We start from the raw sequence: 23,561 nt of genomic DNA, 5'->3' as shown, positions 1-23,561 counted from the left end.
TTAAGCAAAAGAGACCTCAAAGCCTGCTCCCACAGCTATACAGGCTCTCCAACAAGACCACACCTACTTCAAGGCCACACCTCCTAATAGTGCCACTCCTTTTGGGGGGCCATTCTCTTTCAAACCACCACACAAGGAGTGACAAAATCTCATTTGCACTCTGGAGATGCAAACACAAAGGATTAAGAGTACAAGACAGTAGCCAAGAAGCCAGGGAAGCAACCACCTTAAGTCTGGCACAGTCATCGGATAATGGCATGGGTGGTAGAGTCACTGTCTTCACTTTGTGGAGCTCCATCAAGACTAGCTGTGTGCTGCAGCTAAGCAGAGGACCGCCAGCTTGACTGCTACGGTTTGAGCTTGAGACTCAGCGAGCATGGGGAAACCTGAACAAACTGGCTTGAGAAAGTAAGATTTCTAGGAGAAAGCTTGTGCGGGTGGCATCTTGGGAGCTAGGGCTGTTTTCCTATCATCTGGAGTTCTGCCATATGCAAGGCTGCCTTTGGTGGCTATTGAAACAGGGCAGTGGAGGTTGTTACTTTTTAGATATTTTTTTTTTCTTTTAAAAGGAACTGTAAGTTTGAAGAGTCTATCAGCCAGTGACTTCTAGAGCAGCAGAACAAAAGGGGATTTATCAGGTTGACTTATCTGGTATGGTCTGGGGAGCCCAACAATGGTTCTTTATTCTCCAAGACTGAAGACCGGGTAGCTGCTGTGGAGACTTGGGGCCTCCGAGGTCTCAGGATGGCACAGGAGGCCAGGGGTGCTCACAGAGAGCCACTGGTCTTCATGCTACCTTGGAAGGATGAGGAAGCAGGTTCTGGTGTCAGGAAAGATGGAGGAGGTGGTGGTGATGGTGGCGGCGGGCGGCCATCAAGTGCTTCACCAAGAAGCGAAGGCAAGCAGACACGGAGCAAGCACCTTTCCCTCAGAGCCCCTCATAGCAGGGGTTGCCATATGAGGGTGGATCTTCTGACTTCTAACTAACGAATCGAGGAAATCTCTCACAGGCATGCCCAGAAGCTAAGCTAATCTACACAGCCCCCCACAGCATTCCTAGAAGTGTGCCTCAAGATGATTCTAGGTCCTGCCAAGTTGGCTATCTCTGAGCTGTCACAAGAGGCCCATCAGACTTCACACTGAGGGGTTGTATGACAAACTGGAGCTGTTGTGATACAGAGCACCCCGAGTCAATAAAATCAGAGTAGGCCTGGCTGGGAGCAACCAAGCAGCAAACGTTGAGATCTGGTCAAGAGGAACCAAAGAAAGCATTTCACTAAGGGTTTTTCAACACTTAGGAAGTCTAGGACTCAGGGCACAGATAGTGTGACTGGGAGACAGCTCTAGGACTCAGGGCACCACTTAGGATTCTTCAAAGGAACAGACAAGAGAAACCCACATATTGAAAAGAGATTTACTGGACTGAAGTACAGGATATTTTTCAGGTCGGTAAACGATGGCCACCTCATACAGGAGGCTGTGAATCTAGAAGTCACTTGGTCCATGAAGTTGGATGTCTCGTCAGTCCCTGTTTGGCCCTGGGGGTCTGGAGGATTCCTGAATGCTGGTCTTCAGCCTCTGCAAGGATCCTGAAGAAGCAGGTTCCAACACAGGCAAGGGACAGATAAGCTTGTCAGCCACAGTGAGGGAAGAGCTGTCTCCACCTTCCGTGTCCTTTCATCTGGACTGCCACCAGATGTCACCCACACTCAGGGGGAGTCTTCCTGTTTTAAAACCCCTCACACCCCTCATAGGAGTGCCCAACAGCTTGTGTTTAGGTGCGTCCAGAGGCAGTCAAACTGACAACCAAGCTTAGAGCCATCACACAACCTCATAACAGATCCACCGCACCGCTTGACAGGGTAAGGAAAAGTGGATGGAATGTGAGGAGCTAACTCAACGCTGGCCCAGGTTAAAAGGTCCATGCGGTGCGTCCAGGGCAGTGCTAGCCTGCAGTGAGGCGGTGGGGCAACTTTTACGGCCTGCAAATATTCTCACAACTTACTGAGGAAATAAATAAGCGTAGAAAGTTTCAGCACTGCTACCTTTGGTAGGAAAATTATAAACCTTCAACTATACTTGCACTTTGGAATATGCCTCTATAAACACGAATTAGTACACTCTTAAATTGTCAAAGTTCATTTGGTATGTGAAACCCAACGATTCCAGAAGGAACAGGACGAAGCTAGTCTGAAAGTATACAGAGCGATGGCTCGTGTCTGTAATTTCAATACTTGGGAGCTTACAGTCACATTACTGTAAGTGCAAGGTCACCCTGGACACCCACCTCACACAAAGACGCAAAGTATAATAGCACTATAAAATCTGAATAAAAGAACTATGACGAATTGCTTTAAAATAAGTGAACATTATTTTGGTATTAATTAAATATTTAATAATTTTATTTAAATTACAATAACCATAAACTTTATTCAATTGCTTCAAAAAGAAGTCTAATTGCTTCAGATAACTGATACCCATTACCTCAGGACCCACCCTTCTCCATTTCAGGGCTGCCATGGAAGCACATTTCTGAGTACAGACATAATACACACAACTGTGACTTCAATTAACTATAAAGCCATCTCTAAAAGCCAAAGCTTTCTCTACTGACGTCACAGCTTGTTCTCGGTATGGGCAGCTCCTCAGAGGGTCACCGACAGGAAACAAGCTCTGTGAACTCTGTTAATGCTGGAGTGTACATTCATGAAAAGCATTTCTCTATGAGACGTGTCCCACTTCAGAAAGATTAAATCTAAGATAACTTAGCACTGCAAAGGTTTTTATTTTGTAATCAAGTCAATTAACTTCTCATGTCCAGTGTTTAGATGATTTTTCTTTTAACTTCACCATTATCAAAAAAATCTTTTTAATTCATTTGACCATAACCATAAAAAACTGATTATTAAAATAGTTCATGCTTCTAGGAGGTATTTGAGCTCTTGAATAAAAAGACTTACTTTTATAAGTCTAACTGTAGTAACTCTGATTTTTTTGAATAATTCTTTTACTAGCTAAAAACAATTACAATTTTTAACTCTGGAAAATTCTGTTTAGAAAGCCAAAAGCTGTGATGGTTCTAAAAGCTTCCAAATATACTTTATTGATATCGAGTCAAATGCTAGCTTCTGTGTGGATGCTGCACAAGCGCCTCTAGAAACTGTCGTTGTGCATCATGGTTATCAGCCAAGTTTGAAACTTTGTTTTTAGCGCTGGCCCTTTTCTTTCGTCTTTTCTACCTAAAAATTACTGTCTTGGGGTAACAAATGCTTTTGAAGTATTTAAGAGATAAAATGAACGTCGCTGGCTATTTCTTTGTGAGTGCCGCTGTTGCCTGACACAGCCAATGCTCTCCCTGGAGCTAGCTCTAGAGCAAACACTGATGCAGCCCATGCTCTCCCCGGAAAGTTAGCTCTAGAGCAAATACCGACTTTCATCCTGCAGCTCACACTTGTCTACTGAATCGGTCACCCAACGTTCTTGCAGGATCTTAAACTTTTTCTTAAGAGTCCTCCTGAAAGCTTTGAAGTCTGCAACTCGGCTCTGATCGTCCCCAACGATCACATGAGACACCCCTTCAGATAAGCAGGACGCTACCCTGGCTCCATGAAACCGCAGCTCGAGTGCTGTCACACCTAATCTCGTTGCTTCGATTTTGGAGCTCAAGTCGTTGACAACAGCATACAAGTCCAGATACACGGTGCAGTGGCGAAACATACTGAGAGGAGAGCGATCCCAGGAATAGCGGGATTCTAGGTCGGCGATCACGGGGGCCACTTCTTCAGGAGTCTGCTGCTCCCTGGGTTTAATTCCTGAGAACACTTCTTTCAGTTGCTCCAAATCTGTATCAACAAAATAGCTATCTCCATAGCAATCATATTCACGGGCAAAGTGCTGCTTTGTTGACGGGCACATGTGAACCATGAAGCGAGGCTGCCATGGCACACACGTTCTTGTTTTACAACACTCCAGCAGCCACTCGGGCTTCACGACATCGTGTTCGTCGGAGGAGATAATGTTCCTCACTCTGATGCCCCTGCGCCCTGCGATCACACAGTACGTTTCTGGGCCTGGATTCTGCACGATGCAGCCACCAAGTTCTGCAATTCTGTTCTCCAGGTCAGGCTTGGGATGGCCCTCCATCCCAGTCATAACACAAAACTCAACATCCTCAAATACGTTAGAAACCTTGCTTACGTTAGAGAGGTTAGGCGCTTTCAAGTGTTCGATAATTCCGATGGTTTTCTTCATTTTGGAGACGGGTTTTCGTCTCTTTTCTCTAGGTTCGTCGTCATCGCCGACATGAAGGTGCTTTGTGGCAAGCTTCCCAGATGCCCTCCCCCTCAGCTCTTCCAAGTCACCCAGGGTCATACACTCATGCCACTCCTTGTCATCTCTGATCTTCTCGATGCGCGGGAAGCGCAGCGTGGTCCCAGTCTTGTACATGTCACTGGGGACGATCTCTGCCGCCTTGATCTGGACAATCACGGAGTGATGAGGCTCGATGTACACTTCCGGCTTCTCTGTGCCGCATAAAATGCTACTCGGTGGAGATTTCTTATGGAAAGGCTTCCAATATTTGGCCAATTTCAGGCCAAGATCATAGAGCTCCTTCATGGTGTATCCTGACCCAACACGACATAGAGAATGGAACACGGATGGCCTCTCACCGTGAGGCGGCGCTTCTGCCACCGCACACAAAAAGTGAGACATCATGCCGCCTCGAGAACCTTTGCCCCAGTAGCCCCCCACAATTAAGAGGTCTAATTCGTCCATTAAGCCAGTGACATACTCCGGCTTAATTTTCAGCCACCCTTCACCTCTCTTGTCTGGTTTGTAAATTGACAGAGGGTGTTTGACCATGATGCCCTCCTCTCTGTTATCAATGGCTTCATTTAAGGCATCCACCACCTCGTTCTTCGTGTGAGCTAGCTTCTTCTGCACAATCTCTATTCGACCCTGGATGGGTGTCAACGTATTGCTAAGGATCTCATATCTCTTCCTCAGGGTCTCACGCCCTAGCTTCTTATTATTAACCATCAACACGTCGAAGACGCAGTAACACGTCTGCAGGTCGGAATCCTCCACCATCCTTTTGATGTCGAACTTGACCCCCTTCTGCATGAACGTCTGCGTGGTCGGGGCGTAGGCCATCATCTCACCGTCAAGGATGCACTCTTGCACGTCTGTCCGGAAGGCGTCGTGGATGAAGGGGGTGAGGGAGCCTTCCTCTGGGGATGCTCCAAACTGATCGGTGTAGTTATAGCCGTTTCTGGAGAAGTACCGGTACACCGCCCCGTCTTTGTGCATCTGCATGCGTTCGCCGTCCAGCTTGGTCTCGATGTAGAAACTCTGCTGTTTCATGTCCTTTTCCACGCGCTCCACATCGGCAACGGCGGCTAGCATCGGCTTAAAGGCAGAAAAGAGACTGATAGAGATATCGCTGAGCCCTGTGGAGGGGTCATGGAGTTGCTGGCAGACCTTCTGCAGATCTGTGGTGACGTTGTGCAACTCAACTGCGTCATTATGAAAAACGTTAAGTATCGTTTGCTGACTGACACCAAGCTTTAAGTCTTTAATGATCATGCGAATCAGCCACTTTTGCTCCAGGGCTGAACTCTGAGATATCAACTGGAGAAGGCTCTTTTTTACTAGGTCTTTTCTTTTGCCAGAATTATTGCTGGCAACTAAGTCCAAGAGTTCATTCACCTGCTGTATGGTTAAGCTTCCTTTCTGTAAGCACCGTGGCTTCAACACGAAGTACGCAATCATCGCAAAGTCCCCAGCATCCGTGCGAGCGCCACTCGGTGTTCGATAATTTAGGAGCTTCAGGGCGTCCTTGCCTTCCCTTGGTAAATTCAGTAATTCGATGTAAAGCTTGGCAAGCATGGTTTCTTTGATACCATACGCCATCCTCTCTCTCTCTAACTGAGGAAGAATAAGTCTCATGGCTGGGTAAAAGGAGTCTAGAACATCCTTCTTGTTCTTATGAAGGGCATCGTGAAATTTCCGCCAAGAATCTAAAAATTCCTTGAAGTGCCTGATTTTCTCTGCACGGTCTTTACTTTTATGTATCCGTTCCAACGTGGAACATAAGTCTGCAAAGGGGACATGAGCTGCAACGGTTTGTGGAGACTGTGAGGCGGCCATAGTAGGGGCAGCAAGTCCTCTGATTTGAACTAATAAAGCAAAGAGAGAGTAACTTTAAGTGGCAGTTGCAGTCTATAAATATTTAAAACAATGAGCTTAGAGAGGCGATTTGGATCCCAATAACTATTCATAGTTGACTCAAGGAAAGCAGATCAATGCAGTAAATGACAGACCCACATGCAGCGGCGTTTCCTTTTGCCCTAACCAGCATTTCCCATCCAGTCTCAACAGCTTCAAGTCCCGTAACTGAGCACCATTTATCTTAAACACTAACTTCGCTGGCATTCTATCTCCTAAGTATTTAGCACAGAACACAAAAATATCATTTCTAATAATGAAAAATCAAGTGAGATGTGGTAAACTTTATTTCCCGGTCTGAGGGAAGTCTGTTATGCTTCTTCGTCTTTCTTGGATAATCATACTGCACTCAAAACAAACGACTTGCTGCCAGTGTTTTTAAGGAATTACTTGCTCGTTGAACTGGAACCTGATTTCTCAGGCATTCTGAAATCCAAAATCATTGCTTACAAAGCAAACCAATGTCTGCATTTATCTTCATTCCTTCACTGACGGCTAAGACAGATCCTCTGCCACTCAAAACCAGCTGGAAGTCCTGTCCCCATAACAGCCTCATTTCTACCTATTTCTATCACCGTTACACAAATATCTATTCATTATTATTATTTCCTTTTGATTCTGTCTTTGTACTTGCTATTTCCCAAATGTCTGGTGACTACATACAAGCCAGACAGTATGCTTTGAGACAGCATATGTTCTATAAGGAATAAAAGGTACAACAAGAGAAAGCTATCAATACATCAAATGCTTTACCAAAAATAAAATTAAAACCCTAACAATCACGGCCCTTTCACCAAAGACATCTAAAATCAAGGAAGTAACTGAGTAGGGTCTGGAATGATTGCTAACATAGTTACACATGTATGGAATTTGTCTGACATTTTAAATATCCCTGAAAGTCCTCTAGGGATCTATGTCAGTTACTTTAACATACTTTTTTTGTTTTAGCTTTGGGGCCTGTCCTGGAACGAGCTCTTATAGACCAGGCTGGCCTCAAACTCACAGAGATCCGCCTGCCTCTACCTCCAGAGTGCTGGGATTAAAGGAGTGTGCCACCACCGCCCGGCTTTAACATGGTTTATATTGCATAACATTTTAGCAAGTTTTCTAGAAATGATTTCAAGCAAAAGGTATGTTCCAGAAATCACAATCATGCCTTATCACATGACTTCAGACAACAGCATCTGAGTGGCAATGATGACTATGAAAATTCCCACCCTCCACTTCTCCGCCCCACAGAGAAAAGTCTCACGTCAAGTGCTAATTTGTGCTACCCATGACGAGTATGATGCAAATTTGCTTGTGGAACTAATTACTAAATGCTTACAGGCGATTTGTGGGAAAGCACACAGGACGGGAACTGGGCTGGTTAAATACTGACACCAGCAAAATTGGCTGCCAGTTTGGTTCTGCCCACACCGGCAATAATTCACAGCCAGTACTTGTGGCCCATGGACGAAAACAACAAACCTCCCTTCTCAGTCTTATTTTTGACAGAGAAAACCCAGTTACCCAGTAGGTGAGATCAAAAGCCCACCTGGAGCTGTACTCTTTACGTTACTAACTGCATTTTATCTGACTGCACCACCTGCTGCAGCTGGCTCGCATGACTGACTGTACCACCTGCTTCTGTCAAAGGGGAACAGAATCCCGGACGCCATTCTAATTACAACTTCTGCACAACACACGTAAAACAAAGCATATTAAGAAATACGTTCTGAATGCTCAAGCATAGGCACATTGTCTATAGGTCTATCTGTAGAATGCATGTCGTCTCAAACGTTTCCTCAACAAAACGGAGCAAGCGATTCAGGTGAATTTATACTCACGGTGTGTTGCGGGAAACGGTGACTACATGTGCATCTTAAAATAACTATAATAGCAAATAACAGGTTGCAAATTGCTCTAAAAACACACAACTCTTGCTCAATACAACTGCAAGGGAAGTTATATATCTGAATCTCTGCTTTTACCCGATTACCAATTTTATTTTACTTTTTTTTGCATCCTGAGGTATGAGATAATGCTTTCATTTACAATAAGAAAAAAAATTACTATCATTGTAGGTAGGCTTCAGGCGCTGAAGTTCAAACGCACTCTTACACTTTTTAACACTCGATAAAGTCGACTACCACAAGCTCTCGAAGGTGCTCAAGCCGGTGCCGGGCTTCAGAAAGACTGACACTTGTTACTTCAACGTCTGCTAACCTAAGCAACCTGGGCGGCTGGGGCGGGACGGGGGAGTTGTGTGCAGAGGATCATCGTCACTGTCAGAAGGGATGTAAGCAATTAAAACGAACAGGGTGCCATCCCAAGGTGGCTGCCAAGTGCGGGAAGGATGCCAGCCTCACCAGGACCTCGCCCGCCCTCCCTCTCCCAGGCATCCATACCTCCAGCCTCGCAGCGTCCCCTCAGTAGCCCAGCTTCGCTCCGACCGGAAGCGGCTCTTCCGGCAAGCCGGTTCTGCGTTTCCGCCAGCTGCTTGCCGCGCAGGCGCAGTAGGGGCAGAGCGCCTGGCACTGCTTAAGGCCGCGGGCGAGTGGGGTGCGCAGGCGCAATGATGAGCAGGCCGGCGGGCGCAGCGACTCAGAGCGCCTGCGCAGCAGGGCCTCCCAGGCCTCGGGCTGTAGCCGAGCAAGTTCCTTTCCACGCCGCTGGGTGTCGACGTTGAGCCGAATTTGAGCGAGGGGGTTGCTGCCCGGACGTGCTCGGTTTGCAGCCCTCTAGGGGACAGGAGCATCCTCCCTCCCAAAGCGTCCAGGGCTGCGGAAAACGTCTTTTGCAAAATTATTTCAGGTTCAGTTTGTAGCGTTTTCACTTTGCAGAAACGACACACAACTGATATTCATAATTCATGGCACAGAAACATAATCTTTATGGACCACAGGCTTTCTAAATGTGGTCGGGGACTGGAAATAAAGTTAGCCGATAGTTTTGTTGAACTCCTACTTCACTCAATGACTACTAGATACTCAAAATAGACGGGAATATAGTCTCAGTGCCCTACATCCAAGGAACTTTTGCCTTTCACTGGAAATGTCGCTGTGACCTGCCCTATTCCTCCAATCAGAATTCAGAAATTACGGGCAAAAGATGAGAACGCCTGCGATCATTTCCTTTGAAAGTGAAGCTTTGCTGCACAGGTGAAACGCTAGAGGGTTAGGGGCTAAGTAGTCCAAAGTGGAGCCAGGTCCTAAGGCTTCTTGTGGCCAATTATTTTCTTTTTAGTTTGCCCTGATCTCCCGCCTGTTCCCGGTGATGCAAAGCCACAGGTAAGAGGCCCCACTTGCTGGTCCGGAGAGACAGCTCTTGTGCCTGATTCACCGCTCCTGGGCTCCGACGTCAGACACAGGCAGAACTCGGCAGGACGAGGAAAACTGGAAATCGACTCAAAGCCCTGGCAGTGATGTATTGTTTTAGCCACACGGTTCATAGAGAAAACCAAATTTGTTTTCTTTTGTTTTCACTCACGGAATTAAAAACAAAAGAAAAAGAAATAAAAAGAGGACAGGAGCGCTCCTGGGTATGGTGGAAAAGTAAGTGTATTGTAGATAAAAGTGAGGGCATAACCAGAGGCAGAGACGTCTGGGAGAGTTTGGAGAGACTTTAAGAATAAGACGTCATCTGCCTTGACAGGTCCGCTTCAGTGACTGTAAAAAAAAAAAAGAAAGAAAGAAAGAAAGAAATGAAAACGAAAAAGAAAAAGAAAAAAAAGAAAAAGAAAGAAACGGGAGCGCTTGGCCTCGGGAATTGAAGTCCTGGCTCCCTGCAGCGGGTGCAGACTGCGCGAACTGCAAACGCCAAGCCGTTATCTTGCCCCTAGCCGGCCACCGTAGCGCGAGGGCGGAGCCTGGTGCCCTGCGCATGCCCAGAAGCGCAGCCCGGCTTCCGACTCCGGGGAGGAAGCCGGAGAGCAGGTTATGTGGGGGCCGGCGGCGGCATTTGCCAGCGACACCGCGCTCGAGCCGGAAGTGCGGGAGCCCCGGGCTAGACGGTGGCGACGGCGGCCCCTCGGCGGGAGGAGGACGATGAGGAGCGGCGGGGGCGGCGCGGGGCCTCGCTGCTGCGCGGAGCCGGGTTCCGAGCCCGCGGCCGACTGCGCAGTCCGCCCGCGAGCCTGAGTGAGTGCTGCGGGGACGGGCGGGCGGGCGGGCGGGTTGTCGGGCGGCCTCCCCGACCTTCGCACCCCGGCGCCCGTGTCGCCCTCGGTCCCCTCCCCTCCTCCCGGAGCAGTCGGTCACCAAAGCCCCGGCTTGGGATTCTCTGTAACAGGTGCAGACCTGCGAACCCCGCAGCTGCATGCCACGGGGCCTTCAGAGCAAGAGTTTCCGCACACTTGAAGTCACTTGGCCAGGGCTAGACTCGTGCCACCGTCAATGTGAAGCCAGAAGGCGTCAGGGAGTGTGCTTGGCTGAGCTGTCAACCTTAAATTGACCCCCTTCCTCTGTTGTGCACTTTTTACTTCGCAGAGTGGCCCACTGGTTTTAAGTTTGACGTTTGGTTTTGGGAGTGGTTGTTGTTTGTTTGTCGATCCACCTGTTTTCTGGCTTGAGTTAGTACTTACGTGTGTGTGTGTGTGTGTGTGTGTGTGTGTGTGTGATAGACGTGTTCTTTTCTAGAGCACTGTTCTATCTCCCTGAGAATTAGTGACGGTCCCTGTAGAGTTAATGCCGTAACTGTACTGCCTGAGACATCACCCAGCTGAGCTGCGATTGAGCTGGACTTACTCGCTGCACACCTAGGGTCTTGCTGTACATTCAAAGTGTACAGTGGAGTGACATAAGGTCACTGCCATCCAGGAACTCCCAGCCTGTGTCAGCAGGCCCATCACCACATAGGTAAATACCGGCACCTAAGTTGGCACAGACTACAGCGTGGAACTGGTGGCAGGAGAGGAAGGTCCAAGGGAAGCGTTCCGGAGGCTCTGTAGTCTGAGCTGGGTTCCCACAGAAAAATGAAGCCTTACCCCAATAACTTTACCACATATAAATGCCGTAACTACCAGTGAGTCATTGCTGTGATTTAGCTGGGATTCGACCTGCTTACTGAGACTTCCTTGGCTGTGGCGTGTAATAAAACGCTTGAGTGGCAGCGCCTGTCACCACATCTCAGCCACATTTCGAGTAAGTGCTTCACCCTGCTGTTGTGTATTAAATAGTCAAAAAGACCAAGCAAGTTGAAGATAGGCTTCGCCTACAGGTAGTGCTTGGCTTGCTGCCTTCCCCCAGAACACTGGTGGCAGCTTATCTTCTGAATGATTTCCTGGTCAGACTCTGCTGGGCTGTCGGGCTCTGCTACCTCAGAATTGTTTATGTTCTCTGGATCGTTCATCCTGTGAGCTCCCGATACCTTTCTAATGGCTGTGGCTCTGCCTCAGGAAAACCTCAGGCCCTTAAACACCCACTTTCGAATAGATCTAGGACAAGCCCCAGTTCTTGTAATTACGATGTTTGGCGAGTGGCAAAGCTTCCAAACACCTTATTACATTTTATGCCACTGAGTCTCATAAGTCTTAGATCCCAAAGCAGTGCATCCTGATAAGTTTGCTTTTCTGGGTTGCAGGTTTTCCAGTTTGGAGTGACCCTGGGAGCCTAGAGCCTGGGTACTTCTATGAAGTCTGCTTCATATAAGAAAATAAATGTCAGCTTAATACCTAAAATTTGGCCTGTTTACAATAGCTTACCATTCTACAGTGTAGCCCTCATTGTTTACATTTTAGACTTGAGAGTTTCTTTTTGTCGTTTACCATTTTCTTACTTGGAGATAAAATCTGAGAACTAATTGTTATTGGCTTTCATGGTGACAATAATGTACCATCCAAGTTTTTTCTAAGATGACCGCTTTTGTTCATCCTTGGGGTTTTCGAGGGGAAAAGCACCGAGATGATCCTAAATTCCTACCTGGTGTAATTTGGAGGTGTCTGCTTCAGGTTTGAATGCCCCCTGGACCTGACAGTCCCTCCAGCGTCTCTGTGGGCAGATCTGCTCATCTGTCCCCTAGGACCATAGAACACACTTTCTCAGTATTGATGGCATGTGGGCAACCATCGGGGACAGCTAGCTCGTGCCGTGGTGTCTTCAGCACCCTGAGAGTAGCTATTTGTGTTTTCGCGTCAGCTGTGCGGCTGGCACAGTGTCAGCAGGGACCTGTGCTCACCGCTCTTGACGGTTTACAGCCAGCTAAACATTGTGATTCACAGAGGTGGTTTTCAAAGATCTCTTGATGTTGGTAGCATCAGTTAACAAATGTAAACTTCACTCTTTTGCACTTTAAAATAATTAGAGTAAGTAGAGAAAGATTGTATCTGTGAAGTAGTTTTGACCTTTATTAAAAAATATACTTGTCCATGATAAAGAAATAGATTTGACCAGTTTACTGTCTAATTTATTACCATACTGACAATTAAAACACTTCTACTCCTATAGCTGTATTTCAATTATTCTTAGACTTGTTGCTCTTTCAGGTGTAATGTTACTGGGTAAAGAACCTATTGCATGAAGGATTTAAATAGTATGCTGCTCTTAATTTCAGGACTCATGGGGAAGGCCATAGAGTTACTTGTCTTAAAGAGTGGCGCTCAGACTTTGGTTTCAGGACTGTGTTATTTTTTAAAAATTGGTTTTTATTTTTTAACACACATGCACTCTCGTGTTTGTGTGTGTGTGTGTTTGTGTGTGTGTACACATTAAGTTTGTACATGTACACCTGAGGCAGTGCCCTCACAGATCAGAGGAGAGTGTTGGATCTCCTGGAGCTGTGGAGAGGTGTCCAGGTGTCCGGCCTGGGTGCCAAGAGCTGAACCTAGGTTCTCTGTAAGAGTAGTGTTTCCTCTTAACCACAGAACCATCTCTCCAGCCTTCAGGACCTCTTTATGTTTTGAGTAATTATTGAGGACTCAAGAAATTTGGGTTGTATAGTATTTTATTGTGTTAGAAATTAGAAGTGAGAGTTTGTGCATTAGTAATAAATCCATGACAAGATAGCAAGCAACATTTCTTGTAAACCTCCTGTAGTTGCAGAAATAGGGCTATGGCACGGTTTAACATTTTCAACTTCACTTTAGTATCTGCTTAGTGAGGCTTCTGTAGGTACAGCATGCCGAAGTCGACCCACACACGGCTGTGGCTGTAGGTGAAGGAACAAGGTGTTCTCTGCTGCCGCAGCTGCTGCTGCACATTTGGGGCAATTTACTTAAAGGTCACTTACTTTGTGGTGTTGGGAACCTGTGAAGGAAGTCTTGATGCTCAGGCAGTGAGGCCCACTGGATCTGTCTTAGGTCTGAAATGAGTGTGTTACATTACCCTCCTGTCAACCTAAACTCCTGCATAGTGTCTGGCCACTTAGAGTGTGTTCACTGAATTCAGCATTTCCTGCAGATGGTAACACATCTAATCACTTGCCAGAAATCACACTTGCTGGTACCACCACCACACAGAGTTATCAGTTTTCAAGTATTAGAAATTTGAACTTCATTCATTTCCCCCCAAAAAGGCCTTGTAAACACATATGTCTGCATAAATGTAATACTGACCATGGTTTGTCTCTGTGAGACGGCAGCCAGTGTAACCTGTGCTTCATGTGTGTCCGTGCTTAGCACAAGAGCTTCATGTGCGCTCCTGATACCATGCATCCCATGCAAGCCTTAAAGGTGTTAGCATATAGATGACAGTTTTTACTGCGTCTTCAGTGCTGTCACATGACTTCTGCCTTTCCCCTTCCTCCCTGAGCTCATGGTTGGGGATGGGAGGAAAGTCTTGCCTGTTAGCTCTGTACTTGCGCAGGCACGAGTCTCAGCCATCATTGCGTCCACACGGCAGATGTCAGACACTGGAAGGGTAGGCAGCACCGTGGTGTTGCTGTGAAGACGGTGCTGATCTTGTGGGCCCTGCACAGGCTCTGGGGCAGCTCCAGAAGTCCGCCATCTTTCGAGAACTCAGGGCATAAAACCGTCTGTCTCAGCTGGGGCCTCAGCTCACAGCTCCTAGCTGCTCTAATTTCCTCTCTGCTGTTCTTGCCAAGTATGTATTTAGATTATTTTGAATCCTTTGTGTTTCCATGAATAATTGTGCTAAGTGATTAAAAATAAGTGGCACCGACAGCTGCTTAATGGAAAGAAAAGACTCCTAGCTCTGCACACGTGCTCCGTCCTGCTCTTAAAAGATGCTCGAGTTCTCCCTCTTGTGATGACGGCCGTGACGGTTGACGCCTGCTTTGTTGTGTTATGGATGATTGTGATCTTTAGTTTCTTTAGTCTCCTGTAACTGCATGAACGTGTGTGAGGTGGGTACAGTCATGAGTGTGTCTGCCACGTGAGCAGCTCAAGGCTGTTTAAGAGGACTCAGCAGACCACGGGCCACACATCAAAACTGGCATATTGATCATATTCAAAAGTGCAGAATTTAAGCAGCAGGGATCAGAGTGGCATCTTTGTCTGTGACATTGCCCTCGAACGTTAAGTGGTATAGCATGGTAAGATGCGTTAGCGCTTCTTAATGAGCTCGCGTAGAGACAAAGCTGGGAGGCCAACTGGCGCGAGAGTTCAGATGGCTTTGACAGCGCTCCCGGGGCCTCTGGCAGTATTCTAGGGGCAGTGCTACTTTGATCCTGAACTCCATTTTTCACACACCAGTTTATAAGGTGATTACATGCTCTGTCTCTTACTTTATGTGCATGTGTGAGCCTGTGTGAGATCATGTTTACGTTGTGTGTGCAGGAACCTATGAGGCCAGAAGAGGACGTTGAATCCCTGAGGATAGAGTTTCAGGTGGTTGTGAGCTGCTGTGTGAGTGTTGGGAGTTGAATGAGCAGTAAGCACTCTTAACCCCAGAACCATCTCTCCAGCCCTTAGGATGTTTTCTTAGAAGTGAAACCATTGCACGGCTGAGGAGGTCAGGTGCGTGTGGCCAGTATGCTCAGTACTTTAAATAGTTTTTCATCTCGGCCTCCAATTGGTTGGTGTCACACATAGGAGTTAGTTTTCCTTGTGCCTCACTGAAGCCCTGTAAAGAAGAGGCAGAAATTGCATGGCAGTGGCTGCAGCCCTGATGGCAGGACAGGCTACAGCACCTTTACATGGCACTCGCCGGGAAGCAATTTATTTTTTTCTGGTGATAACTCACAAATATTTTGCCATATGGTGCACACTTTGAGGTACAGTTGATTACCTGAGCCATGGTACATGACCAAGTCTTGGAGTTAGCTGGACATTTCTTTCAGACTCAGAAGACCTAAGTATTGCACAAGGCACCAGCCACGCTCTGCATTATTTATGGCGACTTCTTGAGAGCCATGTTGGCATCAAGCATTTCTTTCCCATTGGTAGCTCAGGTACAGTGGGAAGACAGCACAAGAGGGGGAGTAGGTCCCACACAGTGCAGCTGTTCCCTGCTTCTCACAACCCTGTCTTGTTAACAACAGTCCATAGGCGTAGACTCCAACACCCAGCAGAGGACACGCTGTTCCATATGGCATCCAACTCAGAGGCGCCCTCGCTGAAACTTGCCATGTTGCCATTCCCCTCAGAGCATCTTTGAGGCGGATGGTGGAATGAGGCGGACAGACTGGGTTATGTGGTTTCATTCTGAACCATAGTCTGTCAGTATGAAGGAAACATGTTTATTAATCTATTCTAAAAACTCAGGTTCAATTGGTATTCTTCAAAATGAGCTCATAATTATTCCTGCATTGTCATGGAATCACCCATTATAAATTACGTTTATCATTTTTTTTTGTTGTCAAAATTTTATTATCCTTTAAGGTGGCTTTGAGGAGCTTTTTTTTTTTGAAACTCCAAAGTATATTACTTATTGCCAATCACTTACACATTCAGACAAATGGCTTAAGTACCCTCTGCTCAGAATATCCTGCTTTAGCAAGCTGATCATTTTCTTAGATATTTCAGTCCTGGGTGCATAGCTTTGAGGGATACGGTACTTAGACAAGAAAAGGGGCTGGGGCTGTAGTAATGAGGACTGAAGCTGTAGAGCAGTCTAAGCAGACCTGAATGTGGGTTTGAGTTCAGAATGTGCTTCCTCTGTGTGTGCTGGGCTTTCTAGTTCCCCTTACACTTTCTCTTTTTTCCTTTATTTGAAAACTAAGTTACTTTGTTGCTACTTACCCAATTGCAGGCACACGTTCCATAGTCACAGGTTGCTAGTGGGGTTTCAGCTCGCTTTTTCCTGTCGAGGTAGTGTGGAGCTAGATGGTAGGTTGGGAACTGTTGAACAGAGGCGCAAGGGCAGTGGGGTTTCCCTGTGATTTTGTTTAGGAAGTCACTAAAATGACCTTGAGTTCCTTATTGTTGGCCACTCATCATTGATAGCTCTGTCAGATAACTAAGTGGCTATGAAAAGAGCAATAAGGATTTTGACTTGCTTCTTAAATGAAATCTTAAATGGTATCTTACCATATTTTGCAATACTCCAATGTGTATGCAGGCTCAATGTGTGTGTATTATTCCAAACCTTTTAAATCTGTTTTTGGGTCATAATTAAAATCATTGTCATTGTTCCTTTTACTTTGCAGAGCTGGGGATGAAATCCCAGGCTTGACACGTGCTAGCAGATGTTCTCTCGTTGACCTATATTTGCTGCCTCCACGGCCTTTTGTATCTTATATCAAGTTGGAGCCACTTTCTTTCATTTTTCTTTAATCCAATTCAAAAATAAGTTCAAGCTTTATATGGGAAGCTTGCATGCCATGCGCCATCAGGGTCTGCTGTCCCAAGGGATAAAGGAGCCCTGTGTGAACTGGTGACAGGCGACAGGGGCATGCGGTGAGCAAGCAGCGACTGCAGTGCTCTGTTGAGTGCCTCTACTGCATCCTGCAGTTCTGCTTTAGCCACACTAAATACCTGCAGTGCTTGGTTACATTGAATACCTGTAGTGCTTGCGTATTTTTTCTTTAAGTTGTGCTTTTATTTGACCTTCAGTGTTTCTTTTCCTACAGCAAAGCTTGCTAAATGGATGGCGTTGTTTACTTCAGAAATTAAAGATAAAAGGGTTATGCTATTATTTATGTTCAACATTATTGCTTTGAATAAAAATCCAAGCAAGAAGATGGGGGTGGGCATGGTTTCAATTGCCTGTCATGCTGGAGCCCCTGGCTTAGCTTCCAGCACCATATAAAACTGAACATAATGGTGTAGCGCTGTAATCCTAGCACTGGAGATACGGAGGCAGGAGGATCAAAAGTTGTTCAAAGTTGTCTGTATATAGAATTGACTGTATATGGAATCTTTAAAGAAAAAAGGCTAAGTGTAGCAACATATGAAACAATAGTAAAAACTTTATGAAATAACAGACTCTTGACCAATGTGTAAGGGTTGAAAGAAGTGAGGGAAGGAGGGGCTCTAGGAAGCGTGCTGTCTCATGAGTTACTGTAGAGCAAGGACAGCAGCCAGATCCATGTCTCCATCTCCTCGTGGATCAGAATGGGAATAGTCTTAGAATTTTGTTTTTTGTTATTTTTTTTTTAATAAAATCATTGAAAGCACATGACTGGAACCTGGAAGCAGAGAAGCGCCTTTTCCCAGTGTGACTGTGTCCTGTGACTGCGGGTTGGGAAGACAGAGTGGAGCGAGGAAGGACGGGCGAGGACGTAGTCCCAGCGTACTGAGTACTTTCCATGATGGTCTCACCTCTGAGTCATGGTTCTCTCTGTGTCTCCTAGGATACCTGCGTGGAGCTACCATGGAAAAATCCTGGATGCTGTGGAACTTTATTGAAAGGTGGCTACTAGCCTTGGCATCCTGGTCTTGGGCTCTGTGCCGCATCTCGCTTTTGCCTTTGATAGTGACTTTTCACCTGTACGGAGGCGTGGTCTTACTTCTGCTGATACTCGTGTCCGTCGCGGGCATCCTGTATAAATTCCAGGATGTCCTGCTCTACTTTCCAGAACAGCCGTCCTCCTCCCGCCTCTATGTCCCCATGCCCACGGGGATTCCACATGAGAATATTTTCATCAGAACCAAAGATGGAGTACGCCTGAATCTGATCTTGGTGAGATACACTGGAGACAACTCCCCCTACTCCCCAACTATAATTTATTTTCACGGGAATGCGGGCAACATAGGCCACAGATTACCAAACGCACTGCTGATGCTGGTGAACCTCAAAGTGAATCTCGTGCTGGTCGACTATCGGGGGTATGGGAAGAGCGAAGGAGAAGCCAGCGAAGAAGGACTGTACTTGGATTCCGAAGCTGTGCTAGACTATGTGATGACTAGACCTGACCTCGATAAAACAAAGGTTTTCCTTTTTGGCCGCTCCCTGGGAGGGGCGGTGGCCATTCACTTGGCTTCTGAGAACTCTCACAGGATCTCAGCCATCATGGTGGAGAACACATTCCTGAGCATCCCACACATGGCCAGCACACTATTTTCCTTCTTCCCAATGCGGTATCTTCCTCTATGGTGCTATAAAAATAAGTTTCTGTCCTACAGGAAGATCTCCCAGTGCAGGATGCCTTCTCTCTTCATCTCTGGTCTCTCTGACCAGTTGATTCCACCCGTGATGATGAAGCAGCTCTATGAGCTGTCCCCATCCCGGACTAAGAGACTAGCCATTTTCCCAGATGGGACGCACAACGACACATGGCAGTGCCAAGGCTACTTCACTGCGCTCGAACAGTTCATCAAGGAAGTGGTCAAGAGTCACTCTCCCGAGGAGATGACGAAAACATCATCCAACGTCACCATCATCTGATGCCCCTCTCGATGGTGCCCTGGGTTTCGGTCCTCTCTGGGTGTGTGTTCCCGGGGTCTGCACAGTGACTGATCCGTCCTGATGATCCTGTAACTCTCCGTGTTTTCAGAACTGGTCTTCTTGAGATTCTTTCATAGTCCCACCAGAACTTCTAGCCTGGTTAACACCCTTGTCTTTAGTTTAAGATGCTGGTGTGCTAGAGCTCATCCAAAAGTCTCCTGTTGGTTAAGTGGTAAAATCTATATTGTAATCAGATGGAGACACAAGCAAGAAACCTTCGGGTGTCATTCCTTCAGTAAATACTGGGACAATCACGGTAAGCAAGCCTAGTGCTACTGCCTTGTCACCTTAAACATTAAGATGAAGTGCATGGCGGTGTTTTATTCTTGACTTATGCAATGCGATATTTTTAATGTAAATAACTCTGGTCACATGCCAATGTATATGGTTTCCTGGGTTATATCTATTTTTATGTAAACTCTATTTTGTTTGTGGTGAGGAATGAGTGTGAGGCCTATGAGCAGATTCTATGCTCTGCTGCCGAGATCTGGCTTTTTCCTAATAATAAACAGGACCATTTTCCACTGTAGATGTACTGTGTTTCTGTTAGGTACTGTCTGCATCGTGGCTCGTGGGCTAGGAAGTCAGCATTTTACTGTAGCTTTCTTTGCACATTGAACTTTGTAAAATTCGTGATTTTAGTTAAGCAGAATTTTAGCCTCTGCCAGTTTATGAATCTCCAGCTAAAACAGTAACAGCCGCAGCAAGGGCTAGAACTAGCCAATAGTTGAGGTAGACTGCCTCAACCAATGTGTGCACACAGCCTTATGCAGTGTCCATCTGACTGAAGTCGCAGTACCTCGGATGTGCCTGACCTGACAGAGACAAGCATCATTTATTGTACTTTCTGCAAGTAAATCACATCATGAAAGAAAACCACAAAAGCAAATAACCAAGTATGACTTAATATTTCAGTTTTGTGTAACGGGGCTCTATACAAAGTGACAGTCGTAGATAGTTTGTCAGTTTCCCCAGCTGGGTCTGAAGGGCCCCAAAGCTTTGGCCAGCCTGTCACACAGGTAGCGTTAAGGAGTTGTGGGTGGGAGGCTGTGCTTGACCAAGTAGCAAGCCTCTGAGGACTGCGAACGTGTGCTAGCATGCAGCCATGAGCTGGGGCTTGCCGAGTCCTTCCCCACAGTCCTCACCAGATAGACACGCTTGAGCCCTGCGCATTAGGTCAGCTCCTACACTACTGCAGATCACTTAGCTATATTTATTGACCTTCCACAAGCAGCTAGAACAGAGTACTAATCAGTCAATAATCCTGACCTTAATTTAAAACTTTCCATGAACATAGGGCTAGATATACTTATGCCAAGTAGCATTCTTAGCCTTCATTTTATGCTAATGTTTAGACAATAATAATGTATAGCGAGTATAATTTCTAAAGAATAATGATTTTCTATAAATTATTAATTGTAAAGAGTTGTTTTTTAAAGAGTTGGTACTCATCATGGAAGGTGTATTTTGTATGTGTAAATTCACTACACAATTAAAGGCTGCTTTTCATCCTGTCGGTCTTTGCTGTGTAGAACGACTGTCCCGAATGCTCATCTACTGGAAGGACCAAAAGAGTAACTAACAGGTGGAATGTAGTTTCTGCAGAAACAAGCTCTCATGCATACTTGATCACTTCTGATGCTTACAGAGTGCTGCATCTGGGGTCGCTTGGTCTGGAGGGGTGAGTGACCAGCCAGCTTGGGTTGTACATGTTCTCCTGATGAAATAGGACAGCAACCCCTTCCGCTTAAATTCCTCTTCCCCTTCCCAGCTGTTTTCCCTGCTGCTCCTTCTGTTCAGATTCACAGGCTGGGACTTGAGGGCTGGAAGAACATTCTACCTACTGCACCTACCGCCTTTGCTCTCCTCGAGGAACCGTCTCTTAGGCAGCAAAGATAGAGCTATCTTTAGAGTTGTAGGGCATCTCCTGTTACCAGCTTTGTGTTTGATGCAGTTTCTTTGATGAGTAGGGATAGAAAACAAACCTGTACATTCAGGAGCCATGACACCCCAGCATCAGCTTTAAAACTTTCTCACTTGGCCTCAATGAACCATGGCTATACCTGAGTCAGTCATTAGGGGAATGGTCATGGTCTTTCTGTCGATTTCTAGCATTGTTCAATAGCAGTGAGAGAAGTAGATAAAGAATCTTAAATTATTCAGCTACTATGAATTTATAATCACTAAAATTATCCTAAACATGACAAATCGGTTTACTTGGGGAAAAAAAATCTAAAATTCCTTGTTTTAAAGAAAAATAGAGAAAACCAGATTTTTTTTTAAAGAGGATCCTACAGAGAATACTGCAAGCTAAGGGAAGAAAGTATTTGTTACAGACAAAAGGGTGTCAGTAGACTAGAAACCACTTGACAGCAGTTGGTGACTCTGCTCTTAAAGAGGCAGGAATACTTAATTGCTGAGATGAATAGCAGGGAATTGTAGAATATCATTTTCAGTCAAAGTCCTAATACAACATGGCCCTGTGCCTGATGTAACTAAGGGTTTCACAACATTAATTTGACCATGATGACACCCATTAAATGTTGCAGTAAAATGGGTCGGTCACACAACAGCTTAAATCACAGGTGGGCTGCAGACACTTGAAATGAGACAGGCCATGGCTCTGCTGACATCACAGGTGATGGCATGTGTGTAGCTGAGGGTTCCTGCCTGCTATGCTTGCCCTCCTGTTCGATTTGGCTTGGGTGGGAATAGGCCTGGTAGAGATGATTAAATAGTATGTAAACTATCGTGGAAGTTGCTCTTAGCAGTGGTTTGTGTTAGCTGTCTTCCCTCCTTAGGATCAGGAGTTAGTAAGGTGATCCATTGAAAGAAGTCACCTTTTCATCTAGGCCAGTGGTTCCCAACCGTGGGTCGCAACCCCTTTGGATCTAATAACGCTTTCACAGGGGTCACCTAAAACCATCAGAAGACACTGATAATTACATTATGATTCGTAACAGTAGCAAATTACAGTTATGAAGTAACCACAAAAATAATGTTATGGTTGAGGTTCACCATAACCAAGGGACTGTGTTAATGGGTCACAGCGTTAGGAAGGTTGAAAACCACGAATCGAGGCCATCATTGCCATATTTGAGACCTTTGGTCATCCCCTGAGCCTTTTTCCCATTATGTTTGATAAGTATATATTTTTTACAAACTGAAAGGAAAAGAATTAGTCGTAAGTACATCCTTTGGATAGTTGACTTGAGCGTCGGTATCTTCATGTGACTCAGGAAGAGTGGGAATTGACAGTTGGAGCACTTGTTCAGCCTGCTGGATAGGAAATGCAAGGCTCTTGGTGTTCTCACCGCACATGCACCTCCTCTCCCCATCGGAAGCACTGCTCGCTCGCTATGCCATCATCCTATGCCAGTCAACGTTGGCCAAGGGCACAGATATACCTCCATTTATGTTTTGTATTAAAAAGTATAGATTAAAGACAGGACTGTATAACCCATACTTTTTGACATAAAGTGCAATATATACGTATGTCACGGGTGTGTGTGCAGCGTAATTTATAACAGAGTTCCTGTCAGTACAGCGTATGCTGAAGTTTCAGCTTCCGTAGTGAGGTGCATTCAGCATGAAGTAAGTTAGTCCAGTTTCATAATCTGAGCCATAATTTTGTTATTGCCATATTTCCTTAAAAGTAGTAATAAAGTTTTATAGCTCAAATTTGAATGTCCTCATATCTGTGCACTAACCATGGCAAGGAAAGTGAGTTTTATTTTTTAATTTGGTTGTTTTTTGTTTTTACATTTAAGGTATACTTTTTATTTTTCTGTACTGACATGCAATAAATTGATACATGAACAATTTGATTAATGTTAGATAGTTTGTATTCAGTCTTTTTAAAAATTCTATTCATGTATTGTAGAACATTAAGGTAACTAATTGTTCAATAAAACTGTTTCACTGAAAGCAATGAATCTTACTCTAATGGTGTGGAAGAACATGCTTGCATTTCCTTCTCCCAAGAACATGACAGTCATCCTGTGTGCCTTTAATTTAGGCTGATGTCAGCAATATTTCCTACATATGAGCTACTGTTGAGTGCCACCGTTTGCCATTGTCTCCTTGTCTTCAGATTTCATAAACACCTTTCTAAGAAGTCTTCATGGTTTCTTTTCCTCCCATTTGTGTTTACTTATGACTCCAGCTGATTAAAGTGGTCTTATAGTTGGTCTTTATGGGTCTGTAACTTGCTTTCCCTAAAAAGACACTGTATTGAGTAGTGCCCACCCAAGGAGGATGATTGGAAGTTTGCGGCTCCCGGGCAGTCGCTGTTGCACACTGTCTGCCGTGAGAAGGTGTGCTGGGGAGCAGGCACTCGGGCTCCTGGGCAGTCACTGTTGCAGGCTGTCTGCTGTGAGAAGGTGTGCTGGGGAGCAGGCACTCGGGCTCCTGGGCAGTCACTGTTGCAGGCTGTCTGCTGTGAGAAGGTGTGCTAGGGAGCAGGCACTCAGGTGCTGTCGAAGACCCCGGCCTGGATCCGAACTGGAGACGACTTCATCTCTTCCTTAACATCCTACAATGTTCTAGAAAGGAATGAAGTGTGACCTG

The 23,561-nt window shown here is 45.8% G+C and overlaps 2 protein-coding genes across 2 annotated transcripts; one reads left to right on the top strand and one right to left on the bottom strand.

Moving 5' to 3' along the window:
* Positions 1–2,384: 2,384 nt before the first annotated feature.
* Positions 2,385–8,674, bottom strand: Lig4 (DNA ligase 4). Its single transcript, XM_038328510.1, has 2 exons — positions 8,619–8,674; positions 2,385–6,179 (listed from the first exon to the last, which is right to left on the bottom strand). The coding sequence occupies exon 2, from the start codon at positions 6,148–6,150 to the stop codon at positions 3,415–3,417; it is 2,736 nt and encodes a 911-aa protein (XP_038184438.1). The 5' UTR covers positions 6,151–6,179; positions 8,619–8,674; the 3' UTR covers positions 2,385–3,414.
* Positions 8,675–10,120: 1,446 nt separating this feature from the next.
* Positions 10,121–22,919, top strand: Abhd13 (abhydrolase domain containing 13). The gene is made up of 2 exons (XM_038328579.2): positions 10,121–10,349; positions 17,899–22,919. The coding sequence occupies exon 2, from the start codon at positions 17,919–17,921 to the stop codon at positions 18,930–18,932; it is 1,014 nt and encodes a 337-aa protein (XP_038184507.1). The 5' UTR covers positions 10,121–10,349; positions 17,899–17,918; the 3' UTR covers positions 18,933–22,919.
* Positions 22,920–23,561: the final 642 nt, after the last annotated feature.

Source organism: Arvicola amphibius, chromosome 4 (assembly GCF_903992535.2).
Source record: "Arvicola amphibius chromosome 4, mArvAmp1.2, whole genome shotgun sequence".
Lineage (NCBI taxonomy): Eukaryota > Metazoa > Chordata > Mammalia > Rodentia > Cricetidae > Arvicola > Arvicola amphibius.
This window is presented reverse-complemented; position numbering and strand designations above follow the sequence as displayed.

Coding starts and splice junctions, on each gene's coding strand:
- Lig4 (XM_038328510.1), bottom strand. CDS start 6,150: ATGGCCGCCTCACAGTCTCCACAAACCGTTGCAGCTCATGTCCCCTTT.
- Abhd13 (XM_038328579.2), top strand. CDS start 17,919: ATGGAAAAATCCTGGATGCTGTGGAACTTTATTGAAAGGTGGCTACTA.